At 39.5% G+C, this 20,765-nt stretch overlaps 2 protein-coding genes across 2 annotated transcripts in view; both read right to left on the reverse strand.

Annotated features, from left to right (window-relative positions):
* Positions 1 to 1,382: 1,382 nt before the first annotated feature.
* Positions 1,383 to 9,563, reverse strand: dhx32b (DEAH (Asp-Glu-Ala-His) box polypeptide 32b). The gene is given in 12 exon segments (XM_053333072.1): positions 1,383 to 1,554; positions 2,083 to 2,273; positions 3,367 to 3,557; positions 4,607 to 4,747; positions 5,030 to 5,221; positions 6,070 to 6,219; positions 6,327 to 6,420; positions 7,604 to 7,840; positions 7,955 to 8,330; positions 8,890 to 9,083; positions 9,244 to 9,528; positions 9,531 to 9,563. Coding segments are annotated over 12 exon segments (2,256 nt in total).
* Positions 9,564 to 15,770: 6,207 nt separating this feature from the next.
* The window catches only part of adam12b (ADAM metallopeptidase domain 12b), an 83,515-nt gene continuing 78,520 nt past the window's right edge, over positions 15,771 to 20,765 (reverse strand). Inside the window, exons 22-23 of the mRNA XM_053332847.1 lie at positions 15,943 to 16,106; positions 15,771 to 15,822 (exon numbers count right to left, since the gene is read on the reverse strand). Of these exons, the coding sequence (XP_053188822.1) occupies positions 15,771 to 15,822; positions 15,943 to 16,106 (216 nt within the window). The remainder of the gene's footprint in view (positions 15,823 to 15,942; positions 16,107 to 20,765) is intronic.

Raw genomic sequence — 20,765 nt, forward strand, 5'->3', positions numbered from 1 at the left:
ACCACTAACCGGACATTTTTATCGTCAGGTCAGGCATTTTACTGCCGTTAAAGCGGACATTTTTACTGTTATTTTGGGACATTTTAATGTCGTTAAACCAGATATTTTTACCATGACATCACATTTTCCGATAATATTTATGTACTTTTACTTTAGGAAACTCTTGGATACACAGCTGTTTACTTGTGATTGAGCATTTTTACATCTGATTGGTATTTTCTCCACCACAGGTTTCTCTTTAAGCTTCACAAAATAAAGGAAAAAGACAGATTTAATTAACAATGCTGTTAGTTCCACACAACAACAAATGATCATTTAAAAGTGATGTTTTCTGATCTCTTTTATTTGAAGTTGATGTATTTAAATAAGAGCTTTGTATTAGTATCAAATCAGTTTATTTATCCTGGCATTCAAACATCTACTGAATATATTGTGAACTGTTGCTTTTTCTAATATACCTATGCATTTGGGCAGCTGTGGCTCACGAGGTAGAGCAGGTTGTCCACCAATCAGAAGGTTGGTGGTTCAATATCCCACTGCTCCAGTCCACCGGTGTCCTTGGGCAAGATACTGAACCGCAAATTGCTCTTGATGGTTGCATCATTACCCAGCATGATTGCTTGCTACCATTGGTGTGTGAATGAGTGGATGAGCAGCAGAAACATTGTAAGGCACTTTGGACAAATTTACTACATAAGCAGCCATTTACCATTTTAAAAGACTATTCAAGGCGAAGGGAAAATATTTTAAGTGGATTTGGCAACACAGTAACCTGTGGGTTCTGGCAGTGGTCCTCCAATCAGCCAGGTTCACTGAAAAGGGGACACAGTGTTTGGTAATGCAGTGTCAGTGAACTGGGTCACCCCACTGTTCCTGAACTATACACACACCAGATGGAGCTGCAGGTGGGCCTAAACTGTCCCTGCACCTCATTAATCAGGCTGGACCCTCAGTGCTGCGGGTGACTGACTGCTGGACAGTGACTGAAGGTAACGCGTGAAAAATGAAGAGGAGAATGTGGAGCCAGAAAAGAATTAAAAACTTTATCAGAGGAAGAGGAATATCTGATTGCAAACCTCACAGGGATGGAAAACTAAATGATTTTCGGCTATTTCAAATGTGTTGAATAGGATGACTCGGTACAAATATAATAAGACACAGAAACTGTAGTGTTTCATCCATATATTAGTGTACTTTGTATATATCTATTCAAAGACATATAAAACATGATATAGTGACAAAAAACAAGATGAGAGGCACAGATGAAAGGAAATAACTACTGAAAAAAAATCAGTTAAGTGATAAATTATACAGCTATCCAGATGTGTTTCTGTACAATGTAGTGCAGTAACTCCTAATTTCATCACCACCATTTGGAGCAGTCACTGTATGACACAACGATCATAAGTCTGATCTTGGGGTTCCTCTCCGGAAGTCGGAGGTTTCTTCTCTTGACAGTGCTGTGCTGCACCGTTCAAAATGTTCTGGAGGATGTCTTTGCTCTCACTAGATGGTAGATTGTAGAAGAAATACTGTGGTGCCATCTGAATGAACCTAATAAGGGAAGGGGAGAATGTGGTTGTTAAAAAACTTCTATTAAGCACGCTCAACATATTCCAAGTTTAGGCTCTTTTGTTGGAGAGAAGACTTACAGTTCATCTGCTCCTCATGTTATTTGAAGTGCAATCACTCAGATTCATACATTTCAGCATGTGGAACGACAAAGGCTGCAGAGCTTTCTTTTCCTCCTTTAAAGTGGCAGCTCCACATTCCCAGGCATCTGTGCAATCCATAATCCCCCCTCTAACCAGCTGATACTAGAGAAAAGGATTATGATACCTCCCTGCAATACCAACATGACTAGTCTCTGCTGAACTGGGGCTTTACATCTGGTCCAAGAGGGAAAGGGAATGTGTCTGATTACTTTTAAGCCTCTTCAAATATAAAGATACAAGGGTGGTGCTTTAAAAGTCATAAGAGACTGCAGTCTGGTTAACAAGACTGTATATGGTCAGTTATGTGAATGCAAAACAGTCAAACCACTGAAAGGTATACAAAGAACAAAATGTTAACAAGACTCACTCTTCTGGTGTTATGTGGGTGACAGTGCGGAGGCAGTTATCCTCAGAGAAGGAGTGCTCATGGAACAGCACCCACTCTGGCAGTCGCAGTTTGGGGCTCTTGGCGCCGTAACCAGACAGAGGATGGATCTGTGCCACATGCTTGTGGGTCAAAATGAAGTAGTTCCCTGATCCGTCCACATCCCGTGCCACCTAAGGGAAACAGCAGCCAGACACAGTCAGATGGATTTTCTCAAAGGAATTTGAGTCACTACCTAAGAATACTTTTAAAATAAGACCAAATAGGAAAAGCATCTGTAAAATTGTGCTTTTGATTTTGGCTTGAATGATGTACAAATTGAATTTTAAAATGGGAGTTGAAAAACAAATACTGAAAGAAATTGAAGCAGCTGAAAGGAAAGATGTGAAGGTGATAAATTGACCTAGACGTTTCAGGTTTCAGTTCAAGTCCTTAGTGCCAGTTTACATGTATAAACCAAAAGATGTCTAGTGAGGTTTACAGCACTGAAATGGGTTGGTTTAAATTGTATAAGAACAGAGCTCATAGATTATACCTGTACATATACAGTATACGTTTATATATGTTGCTTTTTCATTTGGGAAGAATAAGAGAGAAAAGCTGCTGAAATGCCAGTTGGAGAGTAAGAGATGAAAGCAGTTGGAATGTCAAGTTTGATATGAGAGTAGTTGAAGTTTCAGTCGAAAGTGGAGAGCTGAAAACAGTTCAAGTGTGTGTACTGCAATCAGTTTAAATGTGAGTTAATTATCGAAGCACTGATAATTGTAAAAAGGTAGATGAAAATGAAGTGTACGATCTGACCATAGTTCAACTGTCAGTTCATGAGTAAAAACCAGTTCATTTCATTGTAGTGCATTGCTAATAATCATTATAATCAAGACAAAGCAGCAGGGCTGAACAATTATGGCTAAATAATAATTCTGGTTATTTTGCTGAGAGTGGTTGTGTTGGGTTTTTAGTCATAAAAAAGCAACATTATTGTTTCTACATATGTCTAATCACCTTCTTTCTAAATGAGCAGAAATATATTAATATTTCATTAAGCCCATATTCTTTGATCATTAATTGTGGAAACTAAAATCACACTATAATTAAAAAAGATTAGAGTGCACTCAACCTAGCTGCATTAGTTCCAGCTGGGCTTTTTTTTCTTTAGGATTCTTTTTTAGAGTAGTGTTGGTGTTTCAAGCTGATTTTTTGCATGTGGTTGATGTTGTGAATTATATTGTCTTTGATGAGTTGTATAATAAAGTTTTGTTTTCTGACCTGCATGAAGAAACCTGCCAGCAGGGCTCTCTTAATGTTGACGGTGTTGGTTCGGGAACCAAAGGCAGGCACTGACACGGGCAGCTCGATTCTCTTCAGAGTGTCGATGAATTCAGTATGAAGAGCGTCGGCCATCAGCAGAGCAGTGTGGTTCAGACAGAAGTCCTGACACCACTTCTCCACATCACAGTCTAAAGAGACCATTACAGATCAGGATCAGTGATGAAGACATGGGGTTATAATTTTATGTGTACAAAAATACAAATGCTACATTATTGCTTTAGCTTTTTTACTGTCATTATTCAGTGTGCAACACTAACTATTAAATAGTTAGAGGAATGAATTCCTCCCTTTGATTGCTCTGCTGATGAAGAGCGGCTCGAAATATTTCAACACTTTTCTACTGTGATTAATTACAACATTTTAAGGGAGTAGTTAATCAGTTCTTGAGAGGCATAAATCATGATTACTGTCGTTATTGAAATAACTAACAAGATCCCAACACCATGTCATCCTGTCCCTCTATTATCTGCTATCTTCGAAAGACATAGCTCTTACAAACAATAAAAAAACATGCCTTTATGCCCTTAGATCAGGGGTGTCAAACATGTGGCCCGTGGGCCAGAACCGGCCCGCCAAGAGGTCCAATCCGGCCTAGTTTCCTTCTTTCTCTTTTCCTTCCTTCCGTCTGTCCTTCCTACCTTTCTTCCTTCCTTCCTTCCTTCCTCTCTGTCTTCTTTCCCTTCCTTCCTTCCTTCCTTCCTTCCTTCCTTCCTTCCTTCCTTCCTTCCTTCCTTCCTTCCTTCCGTCTTTCCTTCCTTCCTTCCTTCCTTCTGGTCTTCTTTTCCGTCCTTCCTTCCTTCCTTCCTTCCTTCCTCCCTTCCTTCCTTCCTTCTGGTCTTCTTTTCCTTCCTTTCTTTCCTTTCTCAGATGATGTTATTTTGAGTGTGGATAATAATAACATGACATGGCCCCTTTAAAACTTAAAAACACATTTTGAGGAATAGTTTTGAGGTTTTCATTAAAGTGATTATTAAGTATATTTCTCTCTTTCTTTCTTTTTTTTTAAATATATCATATTATTATTATTATTATACATAGTATAATACTATTCTGATGATGGTGTTTTGTGGCATTGTTTAGAATAAAATCATTTTGCCAATGGTTTGGATGATTTCCTCTATTCAATGATCTCCATAGCATCTGTGTATATGTATGTGTGTGTGCTCTTTAAACTCACATGGATCCTGCTGGCACTGTTTAAACGCCTTGTAGATATTAATAAGAGTGAAGTGGTCTCCCTCTGGGTGCTGGAACTTCATCTGGAATGGGACAGCCTCTGGCTTCAAGTCCACTGAGGGAAGCATGAAGCAAGTTCGAGCTATGGGGGAAAAAATCCACAAAATAAATGTTTAGAACTTCGTCTCTATCTTAAATGGTATATTACATTTTCAGTGATCGTCAAGCTTGTGTAAGGCAGACTTTAATTGTTCATCATATAATACAGAGTAACAGTCATTACAATAAACGAGGCTGATGTTGACCTGCTTCAAAGGACCAGGTCTCTGCATTCATTATAATTAGATGTGCAACATTATGTTTTAGTGACAGTATGGGTGAGTGATTCAATAAATAACTTTAAACATGAATCTGCCTACTTTACCTGTTAGCATGGCAGCAATGATGACCACCTCGCTGACACAGTCAAACTCGCACGATGCCAGCAGTGTTTTGGCCATTTGGGGCTCCAGGGGGAATTCAGACATGATGATGCCCATCTCAGACAGGTTGCCGTCATTATCCAGAGCTGCCAGGTAGTCCAGTTCCTCCAGAGCCTGCATCAGGCCTTCAGGATCTAGGTTGGAAAGGTTTTTATTTTGTATGCTTTGTTTTTTCTAAAATTAAACCTTGGTAGAAAAAAAAACTGTGAAAACTGGAAATCAAATCAGCAGTGAAACGTGGATCTAGTGGCTGATTTTTAACTGTCTGGTACTTAATCTGCCAATGTGATTCATTTCATATAAATACACTTTGACTAAAACTGTTAAGGATTACTTTTCTGTTTTGTATGGTGTCTAAACTGTAATTCAACTGACCCACAGAGACAATCCCCCTATAGTATACTGGCACCCTGCTGGGCTCCCTTGGAGTAAAAAGGCATCAACAGATTAGGATTTTATAATCCTCACCAACATCTGCCATCCATCACTATGCAAGATGAAAAATCTTTCATGGTACAAATGAGATTTCCTATTCTGGTTTTGCCACAAACATGTTTTTGATGAACATCACAGTGAAACAAAGAGACATGGACACAAAACCTTAGAGGCTCTATTATCATCCACACTCCCACACACTAACACTAGTATGCTCTAATCAACTAATGGGAGGCTCTGTATGTGTGTTGTGTGTGTTTGTGTTAGTGGGGGTGAATAAATCCGGGGGGAACAAAAGCACACGGAAGCAGGTCAGCTCTAAAAAGGATGCTTGCAGAACAGGAGCTGTCAGTTCAGCTGAAGCACGGTTGAGTACCCTCCAATAAAACAAGTTCCTGTCTGTTGGAACAAAACAGGAACAGACTGACTGAACCCAAAATTCATGTAATTATCACTACGGATATGAGGGGCGCAGTAGGCTCCCTCTCAACCAACACACATACTGCCATGAAAATATTCTCTTTATGTCACTTTATGTAAATCTCACCTGGTCTGTCGATGAAGTCACAATGGCCCAGTCCTGCAATCTCCATCCTCTTCAAAAAGAGTACAGTGGAAGTGATGTCAGACTCTGCAATGTGCGGGCATATCTCCTCAGGAAGCTGTCTGTCCTCGGGGTACAGACAAAAACACTTGCCTGCAGGAAAGAAAGACCTTTTTAGATAGGACAGCAGTGAGGAATAAACAGCAGGAGATTTCTATCAAAGGCTTTATTTATTTTTGTTAGCTCATTTAATTTCTAACCTGTTGGACATGCCAGCTGTTTGCGACTCTTGGCTTGACCTGCGCTGATTGGCTGAATCGTGACTGAATTTGTCCTGATCCTGGGGTTGTAAACCTGCAACATCACAATGTATTGATCTGGATTATTTATAATGACATTTAATAAAACATTCACTCAAATTTAAACATTGGTGACCAGATTCAAGACATTTTCAAAACCACAAAAATGTTTTAATTATAGCCTACTGTTACATAAAACTTTTATAAAAGTATATGGGATTGCACAATTAAACATTGCAGATTCTGCCGGTTTTAAGTGTTTCTTGACAGATTATATTGTATAATCCCAAGTAACCAGTGCTTTTCATTATAACAAAATCAACCGGATGCAACATAAAACATAAATATAATCTCAGCTCAACAGCAGATTTTCAGTTCTGCCTCTACTGTATAATACAACTTGATCCTTGAACAATACAATGCATTACAAAATAATATGACCTTTTAATTAGCACCAGGATCACCTTTAGTTCCCTTGTTAGCAACCACTTGATTTATAAATCTGTGGTATGGTACAATATGTGGAAAGTCTTCATGTAATTATTTTAATTCTTTCTTTTAAAAAAAGGTATGGTCCTGATTTCCCAAGTCTAAAACAACAGTCAGGTTCCCAAATGATACATGTTTTTCTTGCTGTAATCATACATCCTGTTACTGACCATTAGAAGATTCCCTCATAATGCACTAACACTAACTAATGAAGCGTAGCCAAAGTTCAGTCAGGAAGACTCTCTTTTCATAACAGGTCTAGTTGGTGCTAACTCCTCCATGTATTAATCTCTCTCATGCATGCTCACTTATTTCCTGGTTGTCAATGTTCAGGAGGCGTAGTTTGAGTTTCAGTTGTCACCTGTCTGTCACACTATCCAATAGCACAATCCCAAACTTTCGTCGTTAGCCTATCATCTAGTAGTCTGACATACAGCTGTTATGTGCGCCCCACCACCTCCCTATCTCCACCCAGTCTCTGCAGGATCAACAGTCCCATCTTTTCATAGGCCATTATCTCATCCAACTCATCATCAGCATCACCACCAACAGTGTCTGGATTTCATGGGGGGGCTATCTCGTGGCTGTTCTGGGATGACATCCTAATGGTCTTTGTCTATCTCATTGTACTTATATAATAAACATCATTCTTTTCTCATTCACTTGTCTCCTGATTGAACTGTCTATTTGAAATATTGAGAAATTGCCCTTTAAACCCATTTTTATACAAGTATGAAAGATGAACTTACATATCTTTTCTCCAGCCCTGCATCGACGACAAAGCTTATTGAGTTAACGGCCCAGAAGAAGTCTTCGTTTGGGCTGGATGTGAGGAATACTCTCCGGGTCCGGCATGTCTCCATCTCCCCGAGGACTGGTAGAGTCCCAGGCTGGCTGGGGTGTACGGCGATGGGCAGGAGCTCTCCCAGATCAGGGGGTAAGCTGTGGCCCTCATTACACAGAATGTCAAGGGCCAGATCTATCTCCTGGTAGGAAGTAAACAGAGAGTCAAAGGAAGACATATTGTCTCATTATGATAAAAAAAAGACAACAAATGACATATTGACTGCTGAATCCATCCTGTTCTGGTTTTTGTTTACCTGTGTAGTCACTAGAAACACCACCACATCCCCTCTCTCTTCAGATCGGTGTATCTCCAGCACCAGACGGAGTGAGGCACAGAAGTAGCTGTCACCTCTGCTGCTGTATACCACCTCCCCTGCGCCCGAACTCTCCAGGCGAATGAGAGGCACTGTGGACCCAGTGAAGTGGGCCATCTGTTTGGGGCTAGGATCAACTGCAGTGAGGAGGACCACACGAAGCTCTGGCCTCTGAAGGGTGATGTCCTTCAGCAGACCCTGGAGTACGTCAGTGGCCACGGTCCTCTGGTGGGCCTGGTCCACCACCACCACACTGTAGCGCTCGAGCAAAGGGTCTGCCATCATCTCTCTCAGGAGCATGTCATCTGTACAATACCTGTGGTGGGTGATAAAATTACATTAAGAGAGAGCACACTTTGTCTTACTAAACTCATAATAAGCTGAAATAAATCAGGTGTCTTTGATTGTAAGCCTCTAGGCTCAAAGAGTGAGACAGGAAATCCATTTAGTGTACTTCAGAATGGCGCCTTAATGAAAGGCACTTTGTCTACACTTCTGTTTTGCCCCTATTAGTGTAATTTACTCTGATAATTAGTCTAGGGAGTGGATCCTTTCCTACTTGCCAGCTGCCTGTTTATCTTATCTCCCTCTCCTCAATGTGCCGAGTTCCTTTGTTACCCAGCTGACTTATGAGGGACCCACATGAGGGAGTGTGACATATGGGCAGACAGGGAGCCGGGCAGCTGTGGGGGAGACCTTGAAAAGGGGCCCCTCAAGCCTTTTGTTCACCTCTCTCTTGAGTATAAAAGAAGGCGGGCTGATTTAGCTGTGCGTTGTGAACATGTTTTATCATTTCTCAGCAAGGAGAGAGAAATAATCAGAGATACACTGGATATGTTTGTTTTTGTTGGTATAAAAGTACATTTTTTCCAGACCTGAGGACTGTGTCGTGAGCGCAGCACGTTTCCAGAGGGATGCTGTACCCAACTTCATGGCCAATATTGACATCCATCTCATCAGCCACTCTCAAAGCGAGATCTACAGCCTGCTGCGCATGAATCTGGGTACAAACCACTGTGCCATGCTGGAACTGGACTGACAGGCAGAATTCAGCGCACCACTCAGGAATCTGTTTCAAAAGAAGTGTGAGAGAAGTTGTTTAAATCATACGTGTCCCTCGGATTATTATTTTTAAGATGGTTTGTCTCCCTGTGACAAAGATGAATCTGCTGTTGCAATATTTTCCATGGCAGTGCAATCACAAGTGTCAAATACCCGCCAGTACTCACTTGAGAACTCCTTCCAGTTTTGGCAGAGCCACTGACAATAACAAACTGTCCTTTGGCCAAAGTGTCCATGAATTCACTCTTTGCTGTCCACACTGGCAGCTCTTTCCTTTCTTTCAGGAGTTTGTAAAATCTGGAGGAATAAGGCAGCCCGTCAAACTGATTAAGCTCCAAAATGTCATCATATTCTTTGTCTCCTTGACTCAACGCGTCTGTGTCTGAACAACAGGGTGATTTCCCCTCAAAGAAGTCCTCTCCATATAAACTGGTATTATCCTGCGCCATCACAAGTGAACTTCCAGTCTGTCTGGTATAAACTTCATTTACAGATCCACAGGAATGAAGTCCGGAAATCTCCGGCTCCCAGTAAACTGCTGGACAGCACACGAGACCGCCTGAGCAAGTGAAACCAAATGAAAGGCTCACCAGGCGGTCAGCCCAGTGCTGTCATGTGGCCACTAATCCCATAGAAGTGCAGTCATCAACAGATGACACACACACACACACACACACACACACACACACACACACACACACACACTGGTGTGAGAACAGAGATAGATGGGCAGAGACACAGAGGGGTCTGGTGCTTATGATGAGAACTGGCTCGCATGCAAAGGCCACAAGCTGTAAATGTATTTATTTATTAACTTTTGTTTAATCTTGTTATTTATAAACTAATTACCTCAGTGGCTGACAAAATGAGATACTTTTTTTTCTACATGTAAGAACCAAGCATTCCAGGAAACAGACCTGTTTTTCCTCACATTTCAGCCTCACAGTATTACTCCAGGTACAACAGTCAAAACAACAAAAAAAGAAAACATGTAGCTTTCTTTTTGATATTTAAAAGCAGAGCCCTGTGAATAATGGAACATGTAACTTATAGTTTTATTCTTCTTCCTCCATTTTCACACCTGAAAACCTGTTTGCAAATAAAGTGGGACCTTTGTGTTTCATAAATGGCGGTTACAGAAACTGTAAATGTCATAAAATGATACGAGTGTGTCTGTGTCTGTGTCTGTGTCTGTGTCTGTGTGTGTGTGTGTGTGTGTGTGTGTGTGTGTGTGTGTGTGTAGGGCTTTTGTGTGATGTCTGAAAGCAAAGTTTGGTTTAGACCTAAGTTTGTTTTTGACATGGAAGTTTGAAGTTTGTGAAGATGAGTGTGCAGTTGTACATTTGTGTTTAGACTTTTGGAGAAATTGAGCATAATTCCAAGAAATGTGTCTTAGCAATAAAAAAAACCCCTAATATTTGTAACTTGCTCATTTGGGCCATCTGTTGACAACACGCTCCTCAGCAGTTGCTCAGTTCACTTCCATGCCACTGACTGATCTGTTAACATGCTAAGTTAGCCTAATGTCACCCACTACCAGAGGCTCACTGTGACACTGAGCCAACTCATTTTACATGTTCTGTTTCATTTATTTATTTTTACATTAAGTGCATTTATTCACTAAGTATAACAATTGTTAATAGGATGGCATACTTAACTGCTTCACCTTCCACTATTATAAAAGAAATAGCTGACTCCAGTTTTGTTTATGGTTGCTTTAAACCACCTACAGCATCTAAACTACCTGTGTCACTACAGTATTGAGCTGACTTTGGAGATGAAAGCATGGCTAGAGTTCATTCATGTCAAACTGTTGCAGGTTTTAGATTATTATTCACATTATTAGGGACTGTATTATTTTCTTTTGGGTTGTGCTCTTTATGTTTTACTTTTAAAAAAAAAGTGTTTGTAAGGAAGGGAGGTTGATCCTTGATCAGGACTCAAGGGCAACTTTACCATGATGTCTGAGCGAGCACATTAAGGTAAAATAAGATTAAACTGGAGAGTGGGGAGCACCTCTGTGTTTGTAATAACCAGTATTATCCAGCAGGTGGCAGTGCTGAACAAGTCTGATAATCTGAGCAGCTGTGCACACTTACCAGTGAGACTGAAATAATAAGATTGATGTGCCAATCTCATACTTGAAAAAACAAAGAGACATATTTCTACTGAGCTGGTTGTTTGTTTTCTTGTAGACTGAATCAATTAAAATGGTTAACACACATCTGGAGAAGGGCTGGAGCTGCTGTTTTCACACTGAATCAATGTTCACTACTCATCACTTGAAAGGTGATATTGCTGTTTTTAACTCATTTTTTCATCATGAGTGTCACATGTTCTGAACATTTGATATTTATTACATGTTTCTGAATTAACATATACCAACCAGATTTGATATAATTCCTATGGAGACTGACTTGAAAGTTGTCCTTACTGGACTATCATACAGGTTTGCAGTTTTAAATAATATTTGCAGTGTTATAAGTCCTTGTTTGTCATGGGGACATTTTGGCTGCTCTGTTATGGGGTGGGGTGTGTCTTTTAGGTTCAGGCTGGAAGCTTCCATCATAACTAACAAAGTTTTTGGTGGAGTTTGATTTTAACATTCATTTGTGGTTTTAGATGTTATTTTTTAAGTCATTGGGTGGAGGTTTCTGGCACAACTTCACCTACTTCCAAGGTGCATGGAGTTCTTCAGATTTTTTAATTCATTCAAAATGAGAATGAAATCAAAACCACTTGTAAACAGTCATCAAGGAACTTTTATTTGGCTGTGTGATTTCATCAATAAAATCTCTTCTCAAAAAAACCTCAAACATTTGTCTCTGGCTTACGAGTTATAGGTGAAATGATTCTGTCACCCCGCAGTGTAAATGGGGCCTCAAAGCAGTTCTTATGTTACTGTGCTCGTAAAAAAAGAACAAAAAAAAAGAAGAAATGTGATTACTGACATACAATATTTACACTTTACAATGGCTTTTGAACATGTTACATTTATGCAAATAAACACAGTACATTTAGGATTTACAAATGGCAGAAACATTTAACGACTAATCGACACAGCACTAACAAATATTTTCCAGCGGAGAGCAGTTACTCTGACTGTCGAACACATCTGGACACTTTCAAAACAAGAAAAAACATTACTTTCACACTTATGTGCACAAATGCAACACAGAAATGCTGATCAATACTGATTCCAATCATTCTGCAGATGTGAGAAGACATGCATTGCATTTGGATGTGCTGCAAAAACAAAATGCATTATCCAAATCTTGATTATGAACACTGACACAGTCCATGAAAGGAACAAAAATAAACACTGTAAAATTTGAACAGTTGAATCCCTCCTTGTATAAAAAGTCAACAACATATAACATCAAGGAAAGTGCCTAACTCAAAGTGCAACAGCAAGCTCTGAATCTCATGAATGATTCTGTGAATGCATGAATAATCTCAGAGTTCAAGAATAACTAACCCATACAAAATCCAAATGGAATGTTGTGAAGGCAAAAAAAAAAAGACTGGACGGATCCGGTAAAACATCTCATTGGACATGGTTGAGGAGGAGCTTGGAAAGCTGACAGCACTGAAATCATCTTGCTTGGCTCACACACTCGAGGACTAAGCGAGCGTTAATGTAAAACATACAAACACCACAGTTAATGTTGAATTATTTGGTGTTGGTGTAATTCTCTGGAACACACTCAGTCTGTCAGATCTGGTCAGTTTCTGCAGCGTCTGTCAAAATCAGGAGAACATGTTGAGCGTCCAAATGCCCCCGAGCAGTGTTCAACGTGTGAAAAGTATTAATAGTGTTTGCACTTTACTGCAAAGGTGAACTTATAAGGGAATGAAGTGTGAGTGTGGCTGTAAGACTGCACAATGAGCTGATAGGATTGATCTGGCAATAAAAAATGTAGTCCATAGTTCAGTTGTATATCCACAACATGTTTTCAGAAAATATTTAATTTATATCTACTCTGTAGCACTGTGAAGGCCTGGATAGAGAGACATATCTGTACATACAAAGGTGATGGGATTAGGGGCAGAGGATGATGAATGTTGGAGTATTTCATCACTTTGGTCATTTTATGTGTATGTGTGAGTGTGTGTGAGTGGGGGTGGGGGGTATGTGTGCATATTTTATTATGTTTTTTTTGTCTTCTTTTCTTTCCCTTACTTCCTCTTATACTACATGATGCTATTAAAACGATATAATGCACAGGCCCGAAATACTTAAAAATCTCTCTATGGAAAATTAGATAGTGAACGTGGTTATGTGGATCATAAGTGTTTGTCACGGAGATGTCTGGCATATTTAAAAGGAAAAATGTGGATATATAGTCTTTGTACAAGAAACCCATTTGACAGAATTAGAAATAATGAAGTGGAAAAGAGACTGGGTAGGAAACATGGTGCATGGTTCTTATTCAAGCAAAAGAAATGGTTATCTTCATACATTGAATTATATTATTTCTAACATGGTAGAAGGTTATATTATCTTGGCAGGTGATTTTAATCAAGTGCTGGATAGTTGCATGGGTAAGACAACATTTACAAGAGTTATACCAAAATATAGACTAGCTATCTCTAAGTTAATGATCTGGGGTTAATTGATATATGGAGTTTACTTAATCCCAGAGTATTTATTTTCTTTCTCGTCACCATGTCACTCAGTCTAGAACTGATTACTACTTAATTTCAAATCAATTTAGTGAAAGCGTAATGAATAGCAACACTAAGGCTATTTCATTAACAGACCATGCAATGGTGGATTTGTAATTGGAGATTCAAAAAGAGAAAGTTTTTGTTGTCTTAATTGGCTTATCTTAATTTATTATTATTATAGAATGAACAAGTTGAAAATGTAATTGCAGAGGACCTCTGTTTTTTTGTTTGTTTAAAATAAATCTAAAAAAATGAAGGTTTTACAGAATAAATTGCAACGATATGGGAGACCTCTGAAGACTTTAAAAGAAATTGGGGGAGGCGGGCTAGGACTCCTAAATATGGAGCTGTATAAAATGGCATTTGAACTGTCAAAATTGTCAGTAAGGAGATAAGCAAAATAGGTGCAACTAGAAATTAATATGACAGCACCATTTAAATCATTGCAGGCCATATCTCAAAAAATAGACAGAAATTTAGGTGTGCAGGACAATCAATCTTATTTTTACCACTCCAGGGAGGTATGGCATATGGCACACATAATGATGAAGGAATCTCCCTATATGTATGCATCTGTATGGAATAATCCTGAGATTTTTGTGGAAAATGGGCAAAAGAGAGAATGCAGCACTTTGGGAGATCTTCACAAGGATGAATTATATCTTTCATTTAATGAGAGTATGCCCAGTATAATCTGAATTGCAAGGATGTTTGGATATACAAACACAGTGAAAGTGTACGCCGTTGAGATGCTTAAAGGAACAAAAGCATATGAGAAGCTTTATAACATACTGTAGCAAGCAGTTACAGTATGTTATAAAGTACTATGTGAAGTGAATAGTGTTATTTGTGATGAGTTAGAGAATTGTGAGGCAAAATTATTTAAAATGTCAAATTAACATAAGGAAACATGGTTGTATATTGTATCAAATAATGGGAGGAATATTGAACAGAGTTGACTACACATCCATTAAATAACATGGATGGAGCTGAGCCAGCATAAGAAGGGCTGGAGGTAAGGAGGAGCACAAAGATATGAAGATATAATCAATAGGTGGGACAGTTTCATTTAACAACTAAATGTATACATCTTTTTCTTATATTGGCCATTATGTGCATTTCTTACAATGTGCATTGTACATATAAAGTATACAAGTATATTTCATTGTATGTATGAGTGCATGTACAGTATGTTTGTTTGTTTGTTTAAGTGTATGTAAATGTCAATATATGGGTATGCATATGATATGTACATATAAGTTGTCTTCTTTTTTCCTGTGCTATTTTTTCTGATATTTATATATTTTCTGGATATTGTATCATCCAAGCATATATTGATTGTTATTGTCATGGTTATTAAGTTTAATTGTTGATGTGTGCATTTTTACTCATTTTCTTCACTTTCAGTTTGTGTAATCCCCGCCCCCCCTTGTGTGTGTTATTATGTTTTGTTTGCCACTGTGTATTATGTTGTTGGTTGTTTGAAAAAAATATTTTAAGAAATGTAAAATGAATGTCAGTGCTCTGCGGGCCACAAACTGACTCTGTCGACTTGCTGAGTTGTGCTCCATTTCCCTTTATCATTGAAACAAACTTTTTTGCGCGTCAATTATTCAAGCAACTTCACAGGTTATAAAAAACATCATATATTTCAGCATTTCATTTGAGAAAAAAGTATAAAAGTCACCAAAGAAAATATGCAAAAGAAATATCCTAAACAACACCTTGATCCTTTTATTTCCTCTTCATCAGGGAAAATCACTCATTCTCAGAGTGCTCTGTGCACAATACCGAAGTTAAATACTGTAGTTAAATAGATAAATAGTTCATTGGTACCTGAGAAAGGACAACAAAGCACCTTTTTAGAGGCGTAGCACTGAGATGTGATGTTAGTCCCCTTTTGCTAGAAATTCTGCGACACTTCCAACTGTCCAAAAGGTCATACAGGGTCTCAGTAATTAGTGCAAATCAAGAAAGTCTCCGCCTGTTGGTAGCAGATCTACTCGTCCATGACGATGAGAGCTCAGCAGTCCTTATGAGTTTTTGGTGGTCTGTAGGGCAACACCGGCGCAGGTCTGAAATGTAAAAAGAGGCACACATACATAATGCTATTAAGACAGCAAAGATGGAATATTGATCTACTATATGTCTGAATGACTTTAGGTAGATGAAGCATGCTATTCCTGTCACTTTACCTGCTGGGTAGAGGGATGGTGGGTGGAGTGGGGATAGGTATGGGCAGGGGTCCATTTCCGGGCATGTGGATCCCTGATAGTGTTGTACTGTGACCCAGTCGAGAGCTCCTCCCTAGGGGGTCGGCAGGAAGAGGTTTCTGTGGTGGACTGGGCTTCTCAAAATCCTGAAGAAGAGAAGAGATGCATGAAAATAGCTTTAGTTCATCAGGTCTTTACGTATAAGTGCTAATAAAACACATTTAATCCAAGGTTTAGTATCTTGAAGAATTACAGCATTTTTTTCAAATTAATCTATTTACAAATGCAGATTTGCTCCACCGAAAGCTTTAAAATTGTTATTGGTCTTGAAGGGACGGTGAAATATTTCATTTGTTTGGGATTAATTTGAAAAACACCAGAAAGCACATTATCTTGAAATCTATGAAACCTGAATAATATGTTGCATGCGACCTTCTAACTCCCTTTAAATATGGATTATCTGTAGAGCGACTATCTGCAGACAAAAGCAGACACGTTTCACTAGAGGGCACTGTGTTATCAGCAGCTCCTCTGAATTCCCACAGCTAACATGACATGAATCCCAAATCTCCTCCTCGTCCACCACCACCACCTCTGTGGCAGTGCTGTTTGAGTGTGGAAGGTTATCGGAATGAGGTGCCATCATGTGTTACTAATCTACAGCGAGGAGGTGAGGCAGTGATAAACATCTGCTACCAGCAGCCCGACTACCGTCACACACACACACACACACACACACACACACACACACACACACACACAAACAGCACCTCCCCCTATCCACCCACACCACAACACACACACTCAGAGGAATACACAGTGACGGGACAAACGTAAAGTAATATGCACACAGGAGAAAAAGGAAATCTACATCATGCATGGGAAGGTTTAGAAAATTCATGAATGCAGCCAAGATGTGACTGAGTTTGTCTCATCAGCATACAGAGTTATAAACCAGTGAGTGTTCATTGCTGTGTGACCCAGAGGACTCCAATGCAGCCGTTTTAATGTCACACAGACTCTGCGTGTGCATGATTTTGACCTAACTAAGAGTGATTATTACTATATTACAGTATGTTCCCTGTCCACATACTTTGGTGTAGTTTTGGTCTGGTGGTGTTTTTCATGGTTTGGACTTTAGGCCCATTAGTTTGAATTCCCAAGTGGAAACTACCACAGCTTGAGGCTGAAGCCTGTTCTTCTAAGTAGTGTTTGTTTCAGTCCGAGGTAGTGTGGCGTGTTTTTCACAGCGTGAAATAAAACACCCTGCAGTTCTTATTTGGAAGGTCCTGGCTACAAACGAGAAAAATGCAGTAAGTCTGGGCTTCAAACCAGCTTTAATGCAAACCGATAAGTGACATCATCTGTTGTGCATCTTTAGACACAGTCTATGCTTCAATGAAATCTTAATGTTGCGGCAAAGAGGATATTTTAGATGAGCCTTCAACTTTGTGGCAACAGTTTGGGGAATGCCGCTGCGCACAAAGCCAGGTCCACAGAGAAATGACTTTCCCAGTTTGATGTGGAAGAACTTGACTGTCCTGCACAGAGGCTCTAACCTTAACTCCATCTAACATCTTTGAGATAACTTGGAGCCTGGCCTTATCTAACCTCACTGGTGCTCTTGTGGTGCAATGGCAGCAAATCCCTGCAACTAGATAGAAGAAGTACCTGCACACTGAATCAGAGCTCCCTTTCACCCACAAAGCACAAGAAAGACATTTTACCAGTTAATTTAACCACTTAACACACTCTGTACCAAAATGCCGAGTGCGTAATGATATATGGTTCAACTCTTTTATGCACCGGGCGCACGCCGGTTACGCTTGGAGTTTGTTTATGGACAGCCAAACTAATAGCTTAGTGTCATACACCTTGGAAACCTCTGACTATTGGCTAAAAGGTTATCAACGTCATTTCACCGAATATTTCCATAGGCTAGAACAGCAGTCAATCAAAGTCATGTCGTCATTGTTGTCGGTCACATGTCCTCATTGGCTAAACATCTAGTCACGTGTACTCTGAGATGGACGTGCAGGTCAGGAAATGACGTAAACGGACCGTTTTGTTATTTGTGTTATTACGTTACGTGTTGGACTAAATACATGGACATATTGAGGAATGTATTTCGGTTTTATGGAAACGGATTTCATATTTCACAAGAATGGATACTTGGCGAGCTGTACAGAAAGTCCTGAGTCATAAGATGATCGTTGTGGATAAAGGGAAGACTTTGAAGGTATGTAGGCATTATAGCTTTTCTTACTTAGCTCAGGGGCTAGCCGAGCTAATCGCTAATACTATTACGGCTGTGAGCAACCATATAAGTCGTGAGTGGTCTTGAATGAATCAGGACAATCTAAGCTTTCCAACGATGTACGGCATGAATATATATATGTTTAAGGGTTGGTGTTTAAAACATTCAGAAGAACTTGTGGCTACCTCCTAACATCCGTCCTGTCCCGTGAACGGAACAGCGTGCGTTAAGTGGTTAATGTTCCAATCAAACAATCCAAAAAGACTAATGCCCATATTTCAGCTCTGAAACAAAGAAAGCAGAGGTGATTATCTAAGTTCAACTTGTTAATTACTTATGAACATATAAATACTGTTTCGATAAATATCTTTCTTCTAATGTTTCTTCTAATAACTAATCTAACTGTCTGCTTATAAAAAACTCAACTTCTAGATGACTTAGAAGTGGATCAGGATCAGAGTTGATTTATTTTACTTTCTTTATAAAGAAGATCTCTCATTAAGACTTTGCTTTTTAAAATCTGAACCAACTAAAGCAGCATAATACAGGTGTTTCAGATTCAGAGGCTTGAGGCTGAGATGCAGGGTTGAGTGGAGGTGTGTGGGGAAGTTTATTTGTGCTGTTGAACGTAACTGCTGTGAAACAACCAGAAAATAATGCTTTATTGATCTGATTCACCAGCTTCCTTACTGTCACTGCTCTCTCACTTTATTCACTCTCTACCTCGCTCGACCACATCTGCTAATAACAGCATCCTGTAGCTGCTTACTGACTGAGCAACTCTGTCCCCCATTCAGTGTCCGGAGTGTTTTATACAGAAGAGCGAGGCGGAATAAAATAGTAGTATTCCCGCATTGAACAGACTCTCAGAGAGCAGAGGAGAGCAACGTGACGAGAAGTGACAGCAAACAGCAGGAGAGGCTAACGTTAGCTGCTCAGGGCTCCTGTTACAGCGGGGCAGAGCTGAGCCTCCATGCAGCTGAGTCCGAGACAGTGGGAAACTTCATTCAGTAATTCAACAATATAATCTGCACCAAAGAGATAAAGTTTCATGCTATATCTTGTTTGAAGTCTTAAAAACTCAATATGCTGCTCAGTAACGTTTTAGAGAGTCTACAGACGTGTTCAGCTCACTGTGAGACTGTGGCGGCACAAATTAGACTATGGTGGGCCGCCACAGTCTATATAATTAATGGGAAACAGTGCCTTTACTTTTATTTGGAAGGATTTCACCAACTACTCTCTGTAGCCAGGCTCCAAACTTTTGTGGAAAAAGAGAAAATAAAATGTTCATATGGGAATCACATATGAAGACAATGTTTGGATGTCCAGATACTTTTGGCCATGTGGTGTATAGAGACAAGATACAGCTTGAAAAGGAAAAAAAGCAGTATCAGTGATGTCAAAAATGAAGCAATAACTTGGGATATGATGATATATTGACCATATTTGAAGAGAACATGATTTCCAAAGTATCACAAGTCACACTTGTATAGTGTGCTACCTATACCACACACTGAATTGCGACTAATAAATAAAAAATGAACTGAAACAACATTAGCAACAACTCATGCAAACAAAAGATGCCATATAATATTCATTAGCTGAGGTGCACAGTAGTAGCCTCTTAACTGAGAACAAAATGTTTTGAAAAACTTAAAATTTGCTAAAATATCTGCATGTAACAGCCCAGAGCTCCTCAGATGGAGTTAAAAACAAGAGATGCCCCACCGAGGTTGAAATGTTATGATGCTTTAATCAGACTGAACACTGTTAGAAGCACAGCAGGTCGGATTCTACTTCAAAGTCCCATGTGGATATTGTTCTTACTTGTGGAGAATATGGGGGTAATAAAACATATACAGTGGGACATTCTTGTGATCCCATTAGAGGAATCTGTGTGTATATTAACTCAAACTAAATATATTTCACTGACTTCCACACGCAGTGCACCACCCACTGTGATCTTAAAGTATGGGAAGTTTAGTTTAAGAATAACTCTTTCCCCAGAAATACAGAAAATCAGGCTCATTTCTAAGTGTGTACAGGACAAAACAAAGATGTAAACGAGTAGATGCATGCACTCAAATGCAAGAATAATCCAGGACCCATGTGCATTCTAATGCCGCTCTTGGCAGAAAACCTCACACTGTAACTAGAGTCTTGCTGGTGTTCACGTCTTAATTCAAAATGAAGGATTGCACTGTCCTCTGTGGCTTGAGAAAGATCTATGAGCCTTGGGCTTGCAAGCACCTTTCAAAACCCACCAGAGGAACTGAAAAATGCTTGGTCGTCTGGCCAAAAACAAAGCTATTTTTCTAAGTTCCTGAAAAGATGACATTTTGGGAGAGGCATGGTTTTCCCTCAACAGTGTGATGATACTGCAGTATGCTTTTGCAGTGAACCTGCCACAGGGTTAGAGCTTATTTGCTTCACATTTATTCCACTCTACAGGTATCTGATATATATTTTTCCCTTCAGCCGGCCAAGATAATAACAAGCAGGTTTGTTTGTGAAAATTCTCAGCTTGTTTTCTTTTCACATATTC

This window comes from Scomber japonicus, chromosome 14 (genome assembly GCF_027409825.1).
Source record: "Scomber japonicus isolate fScoJap1 chromosome 14, fScoJap1.pri, whole genome shotgun sequence".
Taxonomy (NCBI): domain Eukaryota; kingdom Metazoa; phylum Chordata; class Actinopteri; order Scombriformes; family Scombridae; genus Scomber; species Scomber japonicus.